Source organism: Diabrotica undecimpunctata, chromosome 2, assembly GCF_040954645.1.
Source record: "Diabrotica undecimpunctata isolate CICGRU chromosome 2, icDiaUnde3, whole genome shotgun sequence".
Taxonomy (NCBI): Eukaryota; Metazoa; Arthropoda; class Insecta; order Coleoptera; family Chrysomelidae; genus Diabrotica; species Diabrotica undecimpunctata.
In genome coordinates this window covers 97,573,336-97,591,872 of record NC_092804.1, presented here as the reverse complement: position 1 = coordinate 97,591,872, position 18,537 = coordinate 97,573,336, and the positions used below count along the sequence as shown (strand labels likewise).

At 34.6% G+C, this 18,537-nt stretch overlaps 1 protein-coding gene across 3 annotated transcripts in view; it reads right to left on the bottom strand.

Moving 5' to 3' along the window:
• The window catches only part of dila (centrosomal protein dilatory), a 421,620-nt gene that overhangs the window by 347,791 nt on the left and 55,292 nt on the right, over nt 1-18,537 (bottom strand). For 2 of the 3 annotated variants that reach the window (XM_072523241.1, XM_072523242.1), the window contains exons 4-5: nt 9,988-10,200; nt 9,382-9,809 (exon numbers count right to left, since the gene is read on the bottom strand). In XM_072523241.1, coding sequence (XP_072379342.1) covers nt 9,382-9,809; nt 9,988-10,200 — 641 coding nt within the window. Of the gene's footprint in view, nt 1-9,381; nt 9,810-9,956; nt 10,201-18,537 lie in introns of those variants that run through there. The other variant, XM_072523243.1, reaches the window with a different exon arrangement.

Sequence of the window (18,537 nt, the reverse complement as noted above, 5' to 3'; positions counted from 1 at the left end):
CTTGTAAAAAATCATAATCTATTATTATTTCAGATACGGAAAGTCAAAATGAAGAGAACGATGAGGACATTATTAGTTCAAGTGATGAAGAGTTAAATAACAGTTCTGATGAAGAATGACAAAAAAAATTTTAATTATTTAATTATTTTTTATGTATATATATGTATGTTTATATATATATTTTTTTATTATTTTTACAAATTTTTATAATAATCATACAAAATATAATATAAAATATCAAATACTTACTTAAATACCAGTAATCCTTGTTATACGCATATTTCTCCATAACGCGATTTAATAAATGCGAACTTTTGCATTTCATGAGAAAAATAATTGATTCATGGGGCGCTCCCGCACCATTTGATTTGTCCGCCAATAGTAATAAACAATAAATAATTATCTAAAAAATGAACTTTGTACTTAGTCCGACGGTTATTAATAAAATTTAAGCTTTGCGTAATATCTGAAATTTATATAGATTAAATAAATAAAAAATTGCCATTTTTTGTCGGACTGTAATTTGGGAACATTATATTTGTCGGGCACATATTCCATTTAGTATGTAAATCTTTCACAAATATAATTTTTTTTTGTCCGACAGTTATTAACAAATTTCCACAGACTCGTGGAAAAGCTGATTTTTCCTGTCGGACGGAAAATCGGCGGGTATATTTTGTCGGACAATGTAAAAATAGTATTTTTCACATTATTTTTAAACGATACGGAGAAAATCAGCTTGTTATTACTAAATTTTTTGAAGTTGTTTTTATGGCATGTTTAGTTTGGTGGACTTTCTTATGGAACCAAAATTTTTGTCGGATAAGATTTTTTTCGGATATTTCACGAAGTCGACTTTTGTATTCATTAAACAGCAATACGTTATTAATAAATTTGATACATCACTTCAATATAACCACTTTTGGATAAGCTGGAGAGAAAAAGCACCCGGTACAGAAAGTATCCCAAGAGATATTTGGGGGTCGAGGTCTTATGAACCTATCCTAAAAATTGTAGCCGGTTATGTATAAGTGATACAGTATGTCGCCTGGCACCTAGACTATATACAAATATTCATTCCTCGCTATGGGATATTTACTTTAGACGAATCACATAAACAGACTAATATCTCACCCATTTAAGATACTGACGAATAAAAAATTCACATGTAAACAGTTTACAAGATTAAAAATATCATTCCAAATACGTACTATTTGGTTCACAAAATAAAAAATGGACGGAAATATTTTTCTCAATTTTACAAACACTGAAAATAAAGAAAATGGAAAATTAGTAGCAGTTAACTTGGATGGACTCGATTTAACAAAATATTGGATGAAAGCAAACACACAATATAACTGAAAAAAAAATGGTTTAAAATAACAGACTTAATGAACTACACATACAGGAGGAGACGATATTGAAAACTTGACGTTTGAGTGAGCTACACAAAATAACACAAAATGAACCAGTTCTTGTTCTGAAAACTAAATGAGACTGCTCCTAGACGAAACTAAACAGTATATCTGATCACGAGTATTACACTTGTGGTCATTCAAACACAAAAAAAGAAACACAAAACACAGTCTGCTACTGAGTCTAAAATTGATCGAATCCTTTCAATTAAAACCAACTCACCAATGACTCTCCTACTCGTTCAAAATTTCCAACTAACCCGTGGCATTAAAAACACCGTCAAAGATGGACAAGTAGAAACAAAGGGCAAAACACAACTACACAGCCCAAACAAAAGTCACTCTAACAATACACACATCTACTCGGACAAGCAAAATTACAGAATCCGCTTATTCTGTAAAGCGTGTTATATCAATTAAAAATAAATGCAACAATAACTGTATTAAATAATACTGTTAATACTTCAAAATCATTTCAATAAACACAAAACTTAAAATTCATATGTTAATATTCAATCTCAAAATATTTGCTTTCATTACCAATACACAATAAATTTATATATTAGAGTCTATATACAAACATTTCTACAGTACATTAAATCAAAAAAACAACAATACATATCATGTTAATATCCAATAATACATATGGTAATATACAATACATATAAAATTACTGTTTGTGACACACTGGGGCACTATTCGAAAAAAGGAGTTTTATATAAATGAGAGAAAGCTAGCGAAAAATTAAACAAAAGAAATTGCTTAGGGAAAAGGGATCTGTCTTACTTTGGTAAGACTACTTGTAGGCAAAAGAAATGAAAATTGATGCCACTTTAGCATCAGATGCAGGAATATTCAAAAGCTCCACTGGTTGGGCGACAAATTGTAACGATTATTTTGCCTACCAATTATGGTATTATTATAGGGGTTGAAAATTGGGGACAGAAATTATTGGGGTGGAGATAGGGCAAGCAAAATAAACGAAACTGTTGCGAACGACTACTCAGGGTTAATTTGGAGAACTAGGTCGTGGATAAGTGAATGGCAAGGAGGCTTGGATTGAAGCAACTACAAAAATTAAACACAGGGGTACTTACATAAGTCCCCTGGACAAACAAAACACAGGAAGGTTCTCATGGTATTTAAAATAAGGACGCCGCTTTGAAGAATCTTCCTGCTGGACGATAGAAAAGGCTTTTCTTTCCTAAAAAATACAAAAGGGGTTAGAAATTTTTTTTAAAGAAATAAACAAATTGGTTTAGAGAAAAAGACTTACTATGTTCTATCCGTTTACAAACTCGAGAAATTGGAGATACTACGAGAACTTATAATTGTTACTGGGCGTAATTTGTAGCAGAAATAAATTACTACTTACTTAGTTACCTAGTCCTAAGCCTTTGTCTGCTTGTTGTCTCCATGCTTTCCGGTCTTGTGTTGTGCACTTTCCCATGTCAATCCTTTCTTCGCAACTCCTTTTCTGATTTCGTCTACCCACCTAACTCTTGGTCTTCCTCGTTTGTTTTTCCCTTGTACTCTCGTTTCAAACACTCATTTTGTTAATCTTTCATTCGACATTCTACACACGTGCCCGAACCATCTTAGTTGCCCCTCTACTATTTTTTCGTTTATTGGTTCTAGTTTTAGGTTTTGTCTGATTGTTTTGTTATGTATTTTGTCTGTCCTCTTTCTGTTTGTTATTTTCCTCAGGAACCTCATTTCCATAGCATTGACTCGAGATTTGTGTCTCCCAGTCAATGTCCATGACTCGCTATTATACATGATTGTAGGTCTAACTACTGATTTAACGACTGCCGTTTTTACCTTCTCCGGTATTTCTTTTTTCCCCAAAAATGTTGTTTTCATAGTGTTAAATAAGCTTCCTAGGTATTTAAAATGTTCCACTTGTTCTAGTTGTTTTCCGTTTAATTGTATTGCGTGTGTCTTTCTCTTATTTGAAATTATCACTGTTTTTGTTTTCTCTGTATTTATTTTCATATTTATGTATGACAGTTCTTCTTCTAGAATTTCAAGGTTGTTCTGTAGGTCTTCTCATTCTTCTCTTGGCTTTCTTTATTGCTTCATCCAGTTCCACTGAGAACAACAGTGGGCTCAACACGCATCCCTGTTTAACGCCTTGACTTGTAGTGAATTCTTCATATTCTTCGTTGTTGGTTCCCACCGTATTTGTATTATTATTGTACATATCCTTTATTACATCAATTGTTATCCTGTCAACTCCTCTTTCCTTTAATGTCCTCCATACGTCCTTTCTTTGTATTCTGTCAAACGCCTTTTCCAGATCAATAAAGCATATATGTATTTTTTTTATTTTTATTGATTACTTTCTTACTTACTTGTCTTATTGTGAATATGTGGTCTTGCGTGCTTCTGTCCTTCCTGAATCCACATTGTGTATCTTCCATAGTTGGTTCTATTTGGGTTTTTATTGTTGTTTCTATTATTCTTGCGAATACCTTCCAGGAATACTTGATATAGTAATACCTCGGTAATTATTACAGTTTCTCTTGTCGCCCTTTTTGTGTATTGGTAGTATAATGTCTTTCTTCCAGTCCTGTGGTATTTCTGCTCTCTTTATGATATCATTCATTAGTTCTTTCATGCTGTCCACTCCCTCTATTCCCATGAATTTTATCATTTCCGGGGTGATATGATCCTTGCTGGTGCTTTGCCTAATTTAACTCTTTCAATTGATTTTTCTAGATCCTCTGTTGTTATGGGTTCTACTTTTTTTCTTCATTTATTTCTTGTATCTCCACTATGTTGTCTACGTCTGTATGAGTTAGCTCTTTGAAATGTTTTCTCCATCTTTCCATTATTTGGTTTTCTTCTGTTATTACCTTTCCATTCTTGTCTTTTATATTCGGCATCACGTGTGCTTTCTTTTGTCTGAGCTGTTTTAATGCGCCATAGAAGAGTTTTTGATTTTCTCTATAATTATTTGTCATTTTTAGTCCAAACTTTTCCCATGACCTTTCTTTTTCTGCTTTCACAGCTATTTTAACCTCTTTTCTTTTTTCTGTATATGCCTTATAATCTTCAGGGCGCTTTGTACTCAGATATCTCTTCCATTTTTCTTTTTTGTTCTTTACTTTCCTTCGTATATCGTCCGTCCACCATTCAGTTCTCCTCATGCTATTATTTGCTATTTTTGTCTTCCCGCAAGTTTCCTTTGCAGCTATGATTAAGTTGGTCTTGACATTTTCCCACTTTTCTTCTATACTTGCAGCTTTTGCCCTACCTTTCAAAATATTGTCTAATTTTTCTTGGAATATTTTCCTATATCTTTCTTCTTTTAATTTGTAGCTTTTTACTTTTTCATTTACTACCTTTCTCCTCTTTTCTTCCTTTTCTTTTGTTGTTCTCATTTTCATTATTACTAGATGATGATCAGTGCCAATCTCTGAGCCTCTTTTCACTTTCGTATCTTGTATTCTTTTCCATTTGTTGCTAATTACCAAAAAGTAATCTATGATTGATTTTTCATTTTTGCTTTCTTGTACTCTCGTGTATTTGTGTACTTTTTTATATTTAAATTTTGTATTTGTTATAACAAGTTTATTCTTCATACATATTTCTATTAATTATTCTTTCACCATTTTTGTTTAATATTTCTTCTCCTTCTTTTCCCATGCATTCCTCAATTCCATTGTTATTATTTTCGACTCTACCATTTAGATCTCCCATTACAATTATATTTTCTTCCCCATTGTCAATTTGCATTTGGAGCTCCTCGAAAAATTTATCCTTCTCTTCCTTTTTTGCATCTTCATTTACTCCGTAGGCTCTTATTAGTGTCCATATTTCCTCGTCTATTAGTTTCATTTTCAGCGATAATATTCTCTAGTTAACATATGTTTCTTCTATAACGTATTGTAGTCTATTCGGTGCAATTATTATCCCTACGCCTTCTTTGGCTCTCTCCTTTGCATCAGCTCCTACCCAAAATAACCAATATCCTTTGTGTATCTTCTTAAAACCTCTTTCTTTCATTTTCGTTCCCATTATTCCTAATATTTCTATTTTTTGTCTGATCATTTCTTCTACAAGTTCTACCTCTTTTCCATTGATGCTTCTTACGTTCCATGTTCCCATTTTTATCTCTCCTTTTTTCTGCGGTATATCTTTCATCTTCTTCCTATTTTCATCCTTGTTTACCTTTGCATCGTGCTTTTTCCTATCGTTATTCTATTCGTCGCCCTGGTCGTCATTGTCAGATCCTTTCCGTTTCTTTGGTCGTTATCAATATTCCTCTTGTGGATGTAGTTTTCTAGTTTTTTGGATGTTTTTTCAGTTCCTTTTTTAGTTTGTTTCATCTCCATTCTTCTTGGTTTACTAACACCTTGTTGTAACCAATTTTGACGTCTTTGCCTTTCTCTTTTTCGTTTTTTACAAAATTTCTTAGGCGTTTCTGCTTTTCTTTCTCTTCTCTAGTCAAGTCATTATTGATGAATACTTTCTCTCCTACTACGTTTTTTGTTTTATATTTTTTTGCCATGATCTCGTGTTTTTCCTCTTCATTTCTTAGTTCTATTACGCATGTATTCTCGCCTATTTTTTTATTGTTGTAGATGTAATATCAATTTGAGGATGTTTATTAAAAAGTCCTTTTATTCTTTCTTTTAGACTGCTTGGTTCATTTGTATCCATTTTTAGACCATTCATTACAATGTTGTTTTTTTTTTCTATTTTTTTTTCAATTATTTCGACTGCTTTTTTCATTTCTTGTAACTCTCTCCTTATTTCTGAATTATCTTTTCTTATTCTCTCCGTGCGTGACTTACGCGACATCTACCGCCTACAACTGACAGTTTTGGACCTTCCAATTTGAGGTTAAACATATGTTATATAGATACGAAATTGACAAGTATTAATAATTAGTTTTTTAATTAAATTTTTTCAGTTTATGTACAAAATAAATTTAGTAATAAAAACTGCGTTTCTAACAATTCATCAACTTTATTTTTTCAACCTCAAACAGAAAAGAAAGAGAAAAATCTAGTACTGACAAATCAAGTTTTTGTATGTTGAAAAGCATGTACTTAAAAACAATAATAGTAAAAATTATGATATAAAAGCTAAAATCATCTGGCAGGCTGCAGTTAGCTTGAAGCCTTATGAAATATCATTTAAGGTAAATTATTAAAATTTTTTCTATTTCAATTGCATAAAAATGAAATTATGTGATATTTACTTTTTCATATTAATAGCACGAATCCATCTTTTTTTTTTGTCTAATTTATATGTAATCTTTGGAAACCTATAAAAGCTACACTCACTATTTTTGCTATTATTAGCACAATTAAATACGCAACATGTATTTGCACCCATTTTTAATAAAATTTATGCGTAAAAAGATCCAAAAAGTCCCATTTTGTAATATTTCGCCGCTACGCACGCTGGCATCGTTTCAAGGTACCCCTACCATGGTCACGCACGGAGCGAATATCCTGGTTTTCTTTTTTTAATTGTTCGTTTTCTACTATCAGTTTTAGTAGAGCTTCGTTTGTTTTGTTTTGTTGGTCTTATTTCAGTTTTTATTTCTTTCTGTTCTTGCTTCATATCTTTTTGAGTTGTGTTCATTTCTTTCATCATTATTAATAACTGCTCTAATTTCTCAGATTCAGTTGTTTGGCATTTTGTAGGAGTTCTTGGTGTTTTTTGCTATTTACAAAAAAATCTATATTTTCTCCTTTTCTTTTTCTCCCTTCATCTGTAGAGTCGCTGTCCATTCTTACAATATTTTCCTTGGACTTTTCTTGTTATTTCGCTGTTTATCTCCTTCCCTGTCCTACACCGCGAAAAGAGTCGTCGACCAGTCAACCCGTCGAATCTCCGACCCTTATCGGTGTTTATATGTGGGTCACTTCTACCGAGTTACTTTTCGTTGTAAGTCCCGTTTTCCGAGTTTTCTTACAGCCGAAAATTAAAACGATATTTATTCACCAACGCCACTTTGCCGTCGATTTTAGTGTGTGGTCACCTTTATTTTAGCGAACCGTAATTACTGTTTGGCACAAAGACGTTACTTACAATATAAAAAGCTAATATGTTAAAATTGATAATACTAAAAACTTTTACTTTAACTTTAAACAATAATTTAAGAGTTTTAAACGTTTCTCTTAATTATACGAATTGAATTATATTTCTGAACCGCCTTCGTCTCTAACTCTTCCTTGCATCTACAGGTATAGCGTCTGCCAGATTTTTAATTTAAATATAAAGTGTACATACCCAAATTCACAATTTTTTCGAGATAGCACTTTTAAACCTACTTGCTTGTAACAGGTGACCACACGATAATAAATTACTACAAATGAAAAAACATCTTTTTAAGTGAAACTATGCATATAGGTTAACATTTTTCTAAACAAACAAAGCAAAACAAGATCTGTTATGATTAGGTATTTACCAAATGTCAAAAAATAAAGCTAGCTCTCAGATGTTAATATTAAATTTTAAAACTGAGAACAATTAATATGACAGCTAGGCTACATCTACAATTTTAATTATTACAATTTCTTAAACTTTTATGAAAGCAATTAATATTAGAAAATTATTTTTCCTTTAAAAATCAACACAAAGAGTTACCTGGATTTCACTAAAATTTCTTTAAAATTTCTGGGGTTAGGAACTGGAGTTACACTTTCTGCCACACGAACAAATTCATATCCAAACTGCGAAAAATGAGGCTGGAAGTTGAGTAGTAGACGCAAACTTTGAAAATCTGCCTCTTTAAAAACTGGAACACATGTTTGTACCTTTCAAATTTGTTGGAAACGCCAAAAATCTCTTAGAGACAAATCTCTTAGGTGAGAGACGACATAAAACAAAAACAATGATTACTCCTATCACAACTGATACATTACATTGACTATATGTATATCACTTTTTTTAACAAATTTGCCGGCTTTTTAACGCCGACACTCGGAGCGTCTTGACTTTTCAAAGATTCTTCGAAACCTTATTAACTGCACATAAAACTTCACACTGCTACACATTTTTTCATAAAAAAAGGCGAATAACACAAAACATTAGAAATTTGAAGAAAAATTTGGACTAACACTAAAACCTACTGCCCCTGACAGCGGCCTCAGCGAGAGTGATGTAATTATCTTAAAAATTTATTCGCCCAACTCGGTAAAAACCAAACGTATAAACGGGAATATTTATTTAACGCGCAATATCCTCAAGTGGCTCTCGATCAAAGAATACCGAAGAAATATGCATCTGTGATGTAGGTGTTTATTATCAACTCGTCGACGCAAAAAGGAATGAAAATACTTTTTTGGTGTTTAGCAGATACGATAGGAAACAGAAATACACTGAAAATATTATTACAAGTTAGAAAAGAAGCATGTTAACTTAAAAAAGGATCATTACAGAAGCAATACAACCAGTTTGTAGCCTTGGAGTTACGAGATCCTGATGGATTCTAGAGTAACAACTAACAATAACCACCGGGGAAGCAACAGCTAACTAAAAAAAAGATGGTAGCCTTCCATCATCATACCTATTTTGTTTTTTGTTTTCTTGTTTTGTGAGATGCCATTACATTTTACTTTGTTATTCTCTCGCATTAACCTTTTCTACTTGCTTTAAACGTTTTAACGTTTGGCATTCCTTTCCGTAGGTATATAGCTTCCTTCGTGGATATTGTTAGTTGTTGCTCTGGAAACCATCAGAGTATTCTTAATCTAATGAAACAAATTGGTCGAATTGCTCCTGTAATGATCCTTTCCCAAGTGAAAATTCTGCTTTTCTAACTTGGCTGCACTGTACTGATGACGACCAACAGAGGATGCTGAAAAGATCGGTAAACTTGAAAATTCAAACAAGGGGACAGACAAAAATGATACATAAACGTAAAAATAAAATACTTTCATTGCCATTATACTAGGGATCTTAGAATTTAAGCATAAAAAATATTAGAATTGGAAGCAATTACCTCTTGCGAAATTATTAAAACTGGAAGATTTTGAATAAGTTCTCTTTCATTAGAAGCATTTATTTCATTATTACATCGTTTATTGTTACTTGCAAATTTATCTTCTTTTGGTATTAGAGCTTCTTCTGCATTTCCCAATTTCTGCAACTTTTTGTTTAAAGACAATTTCTCAAAATAGTCGTTTTCTATTTTTAAGTTGTTGGTTGGCAAAGATTTAATATTCCCTTTTGAGATTTTGGTCATTTCTGATTCGTATTTGAGAGTTAGATATGCACTAATTGCATTCATACCCCGTTCGCTATCATTTCTGGTTTTCCAATCGGAAGAACTTTTTTTTCCACTATCTGGTCGTTTCGGTAGCGGTGGTTTCGAAGTTATAATAGGAGATAATCTGGAGTTATCGTTAAAATCAGTAAATATTTTCTTTTCTAAAAAAAACATTGATAAGTTGAATCATCAGAATACCATAATTCGTTTAAAATCTGTTGAATTACAGAAGAGTATTATTACGAGAAATAGATTACATTAAGGTACATTACATAATATTGTATTTTATCTCAATCTTTTTAACTTACTAATGAAAACTTTAAATCCAATTTTTCTCACCAGTTTTGTTTTTATTAAGCATTTTTTTAAGTTCCTCCTCTTCAAAAGAAATATATTTCTCCTCTTCAACTGTATTGTCCTTGCTTTTTAAGCTCAATTGCTCAAAATCCATATCGCTATTACCAAGACAATCTAACTGTTTTTCTGTGTTCCAACAGTTTGCTGGTACTTTTAACATATTTTGTAAAATAAAAGATGAGGGGAGTATATCATCTAAAAAAAAAATAATAATAAAAAAACAATATTTATTATTTATAAAACATGAAATTATGAATATGTGTGTAATATAATATACATATAACAATATGTTAGGCGAATAGAGATGGACTACTCCAGATCATTCTCCAGTAATCCTTTTAATATACATTATGCAGCTGTTATGATTTAAGTTAAGTTAATAAGATATTATCGTACTGTAAGCGTATAAATATACATATTGATATAAAATATGTTATGATAAAAATAAATATTGATATAAATTAGAACCTCTCGTTGTATTGGAAACGCTACAGTGCGTTTTACCATAAAAATGATGATAAATTCAAAAATGTTTCAAAATATTCGATGAAACGTCTCAAATTATTAAGGAAGCAGCTTAACAAAATGACGAGCAATTCGAAAATGTTTCTAGAAGATTCAAAGAGACTTCTCAAATAATTAAAAAAGTATGTAGTCAGAAAAGTGAGAAATATAAAACATTTCTAAAACATTCGATAAGGTAGAAGAAGAGATCAAACAGTTAGAGAGCATAATAATCAATACAAAAGTGCTACCACCAATTAATGAAGTAGTTTTAAATTCTATAGTAAAAAAAGAATCACCAAGAGATGAAACGACAAATAATATGAGACTCAAATTGCCATCATCAGTCAATCATTGAAACGAACAAGAAAGGGCTGTTTCCTTGATTGTTGGTTTACGAGGCGATGCTGCGGATATACTAAGATCAATTCCTAAGGGTCGATGAAAATATTACCTGACCTTATTCACTCGGCTAGACAAACGTTACGGAGATGCCCCTCTACAACAAGTATACAAAGTACAAATAAGAAGTAGAATTCAACGAGCAAGTGAGAATTTAAAGCAGATATTCCTTAATTAACGCTGTTGACTTATCCGGAGGCACCAGACAGCAAATTGCAAGAAATTGCTGTAGATACCTTCATCAATGGGATGAGAGACAGTACAGACTAGCAAGACCGAAAGTTTTAGATGAAGCACTCGCCATTGCCTTGGAACATGAAACAGTTAGTCAAGCTTAACGGAGCTATCGAGTACGAACCTCTGAAGATAGCGACGAACAAAACGATAAACACCTGAAAGAAATCGTACGGAAAAAGTTTCGTAACACGATACCAAAGAGACACGAGCCTAGCTGTCAGCTGACGAAAAGTAAAACAACTCGCACACAGAGCTGAAAGAGTTTATTTAAATGCTGATGTTCTTTCGAGAAGACCATTTAGTGAAAATTGTAATTGATGTCTTAAATTAGAGAAACGACTTTGCCCTGTGAGATTAACCACAGTCATTAATGATTAATGGCAGTCTCAACAGCTACAAGACGCTCAAGCGGATGATCCATGTATAAAAGAATATTGAATTGGATGCGTCAAAGTAAGAGACCTTCTTGGCAAAACATTAGTACATGTAGTCCAGAAGTTAAGTCTTACTAAAGCGAATGGAATTGCCTGGTACTAAAAGATGATCTTCTGTATAGAACCTTTGAGAACGATGATGGTACAGAATCTAAACTTCAGTTGATTGTACCTAAAAGTCAATTGTCAGAAGTATTGCGTTAGTTGCATGACGAGGCATCAGATGGACACTTTGGTATAAAGAAGACTTTTCAAAAGATTCGAGAACGGTTCTATTGGGTGAAATGTAAAGATGATGTAAGAAGATGGTGCCGCAAATGTAAACTGTGTGAAACCAGTAATGATCCAGTTGGTAAAAATGGGGCACCAATGAAACAGTACAATGTTGGTAATTTTATGGAAGAGTAGCATTTGACATTGCATGTCCATTTCCAGAAACGGTTGATGGAAATAAATATATCCTTGTAGCCATGGATTATTTAACGAAATGGACTGAGGCCTATGCGATACCAAAATCAAGAAGCTCATACCGTTGCAGAGGTACTTGTTAAAGAATTGTTAAAGAATTCTTTAGCCGATTAGGTGTTCTCTTTGAGATCAACTCCGACCAAGGGCTAAACTTCGAGTCAAGCCTTTTCGAAAACGTTTGTAAATTGATTGTGTTAATGAGACCAGAACGATACCCCTGCATCCTCAATTAGAACCAGTACATTCATTTATTTCTAATAGCCTACCACTCGGCCGTGAATCAAAGTACAAGCCAGACTCCAACCTGTCTGATGTTAGGTCGTGAAGTTTGTTTACAGTGTGACCTAGAGTTTGGCTGCAGACCTTCCGAAGAACATGTTGCAAGCGAAGAATATGTCAACCGCCTGAAGTTTTGAATGAACAAGATTCATGAATTTGCTCGACAACACATCGAGTGAGCCAGTCACAGAATGAAACATCAATATAATGCTGGACGCAATAATGAAAGCTTTGAAGTCGGTGATCTTGTCTGGCTTCATAATCCACAACGTCGTCGAGGCTTGTCTTCTAAACTGCAAAGACAATGGGAAGGTCCGGACGAAATTAAAAAGGGAATAAATGGCCTAATATACCGAATTAAGAAGTTGTCAAAAGGTAAACCAAAAGTTGTTCAGATAAATCGTCTGGCACCTTATGCTGGCTCCAATAAAACAGAAGAAGCACGAATCTTTTAATACGAGATCAAACATGGCCGGCGACCAGGGCTTAGGGAATTTATGTCAAATTACGTAGAAAGAATGAGTGCTAGATTCGGCGTGTCCACAGAAATTCAAAAGACCTTTTTTGTGTTTTGAAAAATATCTCTAGCCCACTGTGTTGCCGAGAAGTCTTATACAGACCGGCCAAGCTACGAGGATATATGGCGTGCTTTAACTTAGTTAAAGTTAAAGAAAATTGTGTGCAATTATCACATTAAACATTTGGCTGTACCAAAGATAGGCCATGCACTAGAAAATATGTATGCTTGAAGTGATCTTCCGAGCAACCGGCGTACGAATTACTGTGTGTTGCATTAAGCTAAATAGGTCATACCCTTCAAAGTCAGTGGACTATTATTTCTTTTTAAGGGGTTCTTGCAGAGCTGGATGGAGAGTCATGTAAATTCCGCCATCCTGAGACTTCAAGTAAAGTTGCTGATCGGGACGTTCAGATCTAAGAGGGGAGCAGTGTAACAAAATAGCATACCTTCAACGCATGGTACGTGTCACAATGCTCAGAAGGATGAATCTGGAGCATAAAATCGATGGCCTTTTCAATAGCGCCTGCCTTCGAGACGCTACCGACAAGGCGAATAGAGATGGACCACTCCGGATGATGAAGGAGAATGATAAAGGAGATATTATTACTGATATAAAGGCAAGATTGTGTCACTGGATCAATTACATCCAATAGCTGTTTAATGATGAAAGAAAAAAACCAGCATTAGAAACCACAGAGGATACCGGACCACCACTATTACGGGAAGAAGTCATCTATGCTATCAAAAACACAAAATAGGGAAAAGCTACTGGACAAGATGATGTGCCTTGACATACAATTTGGCTTTAGAAATGGTATGGGTACAAGACATGCTTTGTTAGACTTAAATGTGCTGGCCAAGAGATGCATGGATATAAATCAGGACATGTACTTATGTTTTGTATATTTTGAAAAGGCATTTGATACGGTTCAACATAAAAAGCTTGTAGAAATATTAAAAAGCGAAAATATTAACTGTCGTGATATGAAAATTATATCTAATCTATATTGAAATCACAGGGCCAAGGTAAGAGTTGACAACCAGAACACCCGAGATATCAAAATACAGAGACTAGTCCGCCAGCGTTGCGTGTTGGTACCACTACTCTTCAATGTCTATAGTAAAGCGATAAAGTAATAATTTGTAGACGATAAAGTAATAATGACGAATAACAACAATGATTTACAGAACGTGATGCAACGACTTAATGAATGCTGTCATGAATACGCACTAAGAATGAATTTGAAAAAAAAAACTAAATTCATGATCATGACTAAATCAGTAGATGCAAACATCCAATTGTTTATTGAGTATACTGTAATTGAGGGTGTGGATACCTACAAATACTTAGGAACATAAATAACATCCAATGTAGACCAAATAAAAGAAATTAAGACACGTATTGAAATAGCACGTGCATCGTTCGCTAAACTTAAAAGTTTCTTTGTTGTCGAAATATAAGGGGTGAGGACTACGCCTAAGAATGCTTCAGTGTTACGTATTCACTACTCTTCTTTGTGACTTGGAAGCATGGACATTAAAACAAGTGCATTTAAATAAGTTGGCTGCCTTTGAATTTTGGTGTTACAGAAGAATCCTACAAAGATCATGGACTTAAAGAATGTCAAACGCAGAAGTTACTAGAACAATAGGAAATTAAGCTGAAATAATATTGACTACCAAAATAAGAAAACTTGAGTACTTAGGTTACTTAGGATACTTAGGTCATGTTGTGAGAGGGTAAAAATATTCAATATTGCAGCTAATTATGCAAGGCAAAATTTAAGGAAAGTGAAAAGTGCGAAGACGAAATGGAATGGTTTGAATGCAGTAGTACAGAACTTTTTAGAGCGGCAGCCAACCGGATCCGCATAGCCATGATGATTTCCAACCAGCGATAGAAGATTGAACTTAGAGAAGAAGACCCCAGATGATTCTCGAATAATACTTTTGGTATATATATATATATATATATATATATATATATATATATATATATATATACGGCGCTGTTATGAGTTAATTCTAGTTGATAAGATATTATCGTACTGTAAGCTTATAAATAAATATACTTATATAAATTAGAACCGCTCGTTTTATTAATAAAACGCTACGATATGATACTATTATATCAGGCAAAAACTATGACAAAATAAGCAATAATCATACGGAAATATTTATAAGGAAAAGAATTTACTACGGAAGAAATTAAGAGAGGTACTCTACTAATATATATTGAAAAAACATAAACAATTTAACAGAACAGTTTAAGGATGGAAAGTTGAGAAAAAAGTAGATCTTAGTAAAGTAATCTAGAGTATGTCAAAGTAGATGCAAGGAAAACAGATGACTTCAAAAATGTAGCTTAAACATAATATTGTTAATAGTTAAAATATATCAAAATAAAACAAATAGCTAGTAGTAATTTTCATCGTAAACAGTAATCTTAAATCGAAAAACCTAACAAATATTGTGTTATTATGGGGTTAAGCCGCAATTGGTTGTAATGATGATTACATTTTTAAATAAAAATTTAATGTTTTTACTTTACCAATCCAGAAATCGTTTTTAAAAAGCGTTATCTAAGAATATGTTAAAAATAATAAATAACCACCAAGGCTGTTAACGAGGTCATTTTAGAAAATTGAAAGTTGACCCACTTTTGTCGGGGTGTTATTTATTGGCAACAGCCATGCTTTGGCTGAAAAGATTTGAGGCTGAATTTTTTGCCCTATGGAACTTCAAATTCTGATTTTTCTAAGTGTTCTGCATTAGTAATATGTGATAGAAGAGCGCGCGCGCGCGTGTGTGTATGTGTGTGTGTGAGTGTTTTAATGAAATGTTTTAATAAAAAATAACTATCCATTATCATTTATCAAAAAGGAATTTTAGAAGATAAAAAAAGGAAAACAACAAAACACTGAAAGCAATTTAGAAACACTTACCAGAAGGGACTCAAGGATGACAACAATATAGTATATAAAAAACTAATCAGAAAAATTAAAAATAATAGTGTTGTGAAATTTATTTATGTCTTTTTAATTTATAATGTCTTTATCAAAAGGTCCTTATTTTAATTTATTGAAAAGCACGATAATTTATATCAACAATTTATTTGATTACTAATTACATAATTTATGTATCCGAACGGTACAATTAAATTCGCGGGCGCGAGTCTTCAGAATTAACTGTCCTCTTCAATCAAAGTTCGGTTATTTTATATGAAATCCTGATATTCGAGAACAGCGTCGTCTCGCATCGAAAAATCCAGAAGCTCAGACCGGCTCATTCACCATAATTTGGTTCTAGACCTCCGCCGAATTTTCTACAACAAAACAGAATTAGTCATAATATTTAGGCCAGGATATTTATCGTAACATTGCCCCCCTCTTAAAAGATGGTTCCTCCTGGAACCTTGTCGGGACTGGAACCGGAACTGTATGCTGGTATCGGCAACTGGACCCTCTTTTACAACTTCCAGTTGTATAAAAATGACAAGGGACGGTTTTCTCTCCGCACCAGTAACTATGCGGATTGCAACAGACTAACACCTGGACTTCGGTGTCTTTGAAGATCTCCTCCACCATATTTCGGATAACCCTCCAATCTAATTGGCGGCACTCCAACTTTGGCATGGCTAACTTTTGCACGTCGGACTCTAGTACGTGCTCTCTCAATTGAAGTAAGGCTTCCCATACATCTCGGTAGGTAGGTTGGTCACGGGCAGTGTCTTTTGTTACCAGGTAGAAAAGGTAACGTGATGCATCTTGGAGTTTCAAGGTTTTACCGGGAGCTGGCACCTGGCATTAAAGTTCTGCAACTCGACCAAACTTCCTTCGAAAGACGGATGCCAACCCTGGTGCGTCTTTGATACTGGCCGGGATGGTAAGGGCCAGCGAGTAGTCATCGGGGAGCGCGAGTAGATCTTGCTTTTCTTCAGTGGTAACACCATGTCTCGCTTTACCGGTACCTCCATAGGCACCCATGAATTCCTCAAACGTGAGGTCAGACACATCTTGGACTTGGTTTACTTCCACTTCTTCATCTACGTCGTGGTCACCTTCGAAAGACGCCAGCCGGTTATGGTGTACTATCATCGGCTTTCCCCTCGGAATCTTGCTTATTCGGTAGATGACATCGTTGATCTTCTCCATAATTAGGTATGGGTCTTCCCAAAACTGCTGCAATTTGGGAGAACAACCTTTTCGCTTCTTGGGATTATACAGCCATACTTTGTCGTTCTTCTTAAAGTAACCCTTTTCGGCTTGTGTATCGTACCGTTTCTTTATTCTGTCGCTAGCGATCTGAAGGTGGGAACGGACCAACTCATGTACATCGTCCATTCTTCTTCGTAATTCGATCACATAATCTTCACCTGCTACATCTTCTCCAGGTCGACATCCAAACTCGAGATCACAAGGTAGTCGCATTTCGCGTCCGAATAGGACTTTGGCTGGTGTCTGGCCTGTTGATTCGTTAACAGCAGATCTGTAGGCCATTGTGAAGAACGGAAGGTATTGGTCCCAGTCTCGCTGATGATCGGACACCATCCTTGTCAAATACTTGCCAACTGTCCTATTCATTCGTTCTACCATACCATCCGATTGCGGATGATACGCGGTAGTTCTTGTTTTCTTCATGCCTAGTCTATCACATATTCCTTGGAATAGATCGCTTTCGAAGTTCCTGCCTTGGTCACTATGTATCTCCAAAGGCACTCCAAATCGGCTGATATATTCTTGGATCAACTTATCTGCAACGGTGGCGGCCTTCTGGTCGGGAAGTGCGTAAATCTCGACCCACTTAGTAAAGTAATCCATTACTACCAACATGTACTTGCCTCCATTTTCACTTTCTGGAAATGGCCCAGCGATGTCCAAAGCTATTCTTTCAAACGGACTTCCAACATTATATTGTCTCATAGGAGCTCTCCTTTTTCGGTAAGGCCCGTTACTCGTGGCACAAATAGTACATTTCTTACACCAGTCTTTTACATCGTCGGAACTGTTCATCCAATAAAACCGTTCCCGAATTCGCTGAAGGGTTTTCTTTACACCAAAATGCCCTCCCGATGGACTGTCGTGTAACTGACGAAGTACTTCGGCTATTCTGCTCTTTGGGATCACCAACTGTCTTCTCTTCTCTGAACCGTCATCATTTTCCAGGACTCGTTTGAGCAAGCCATCTTCGATGATAAATGAGTCCCACTGGGCCCAATACGTCTTAACTACTGAGCATAGGTTTGATATTTCCTGCCAAGGTGGTCGACGGTTTTCCTCTTTCCATTTTCGGATTTTCTGTATAACTGGATCTCTCTCCTGTTCTTCCCTTATCTTAGTAGGCGTCCAGTCGTCATTGACAATCGTCGTTCTTAGAACTGCTGCTTCCTTGGATTCCGTTTTGTTGCAGTGGGAACACTCTGCTGGGCATGGCCTTCTGGAAAGAGAATCAGCGTTTCTGTGGCTAACTCCGGCCCGGTGCTCAATCTTAAAATCGTATTCTTGGAGTCGTTCGATCCACCTGGCTATCTGACCCTCTGGATTTTTAAACTGCATCAACCACTTAAGGGCGGCATGGTCTTTTCGGATTAGAAACTTTCTGCCATAGAGGTATTGATAGAAGTGCTCTACTGATTTAACTACTGCTAGAAGTTCTCTTCTGGTGACGCAATCATTCCGCTCAGGTTTT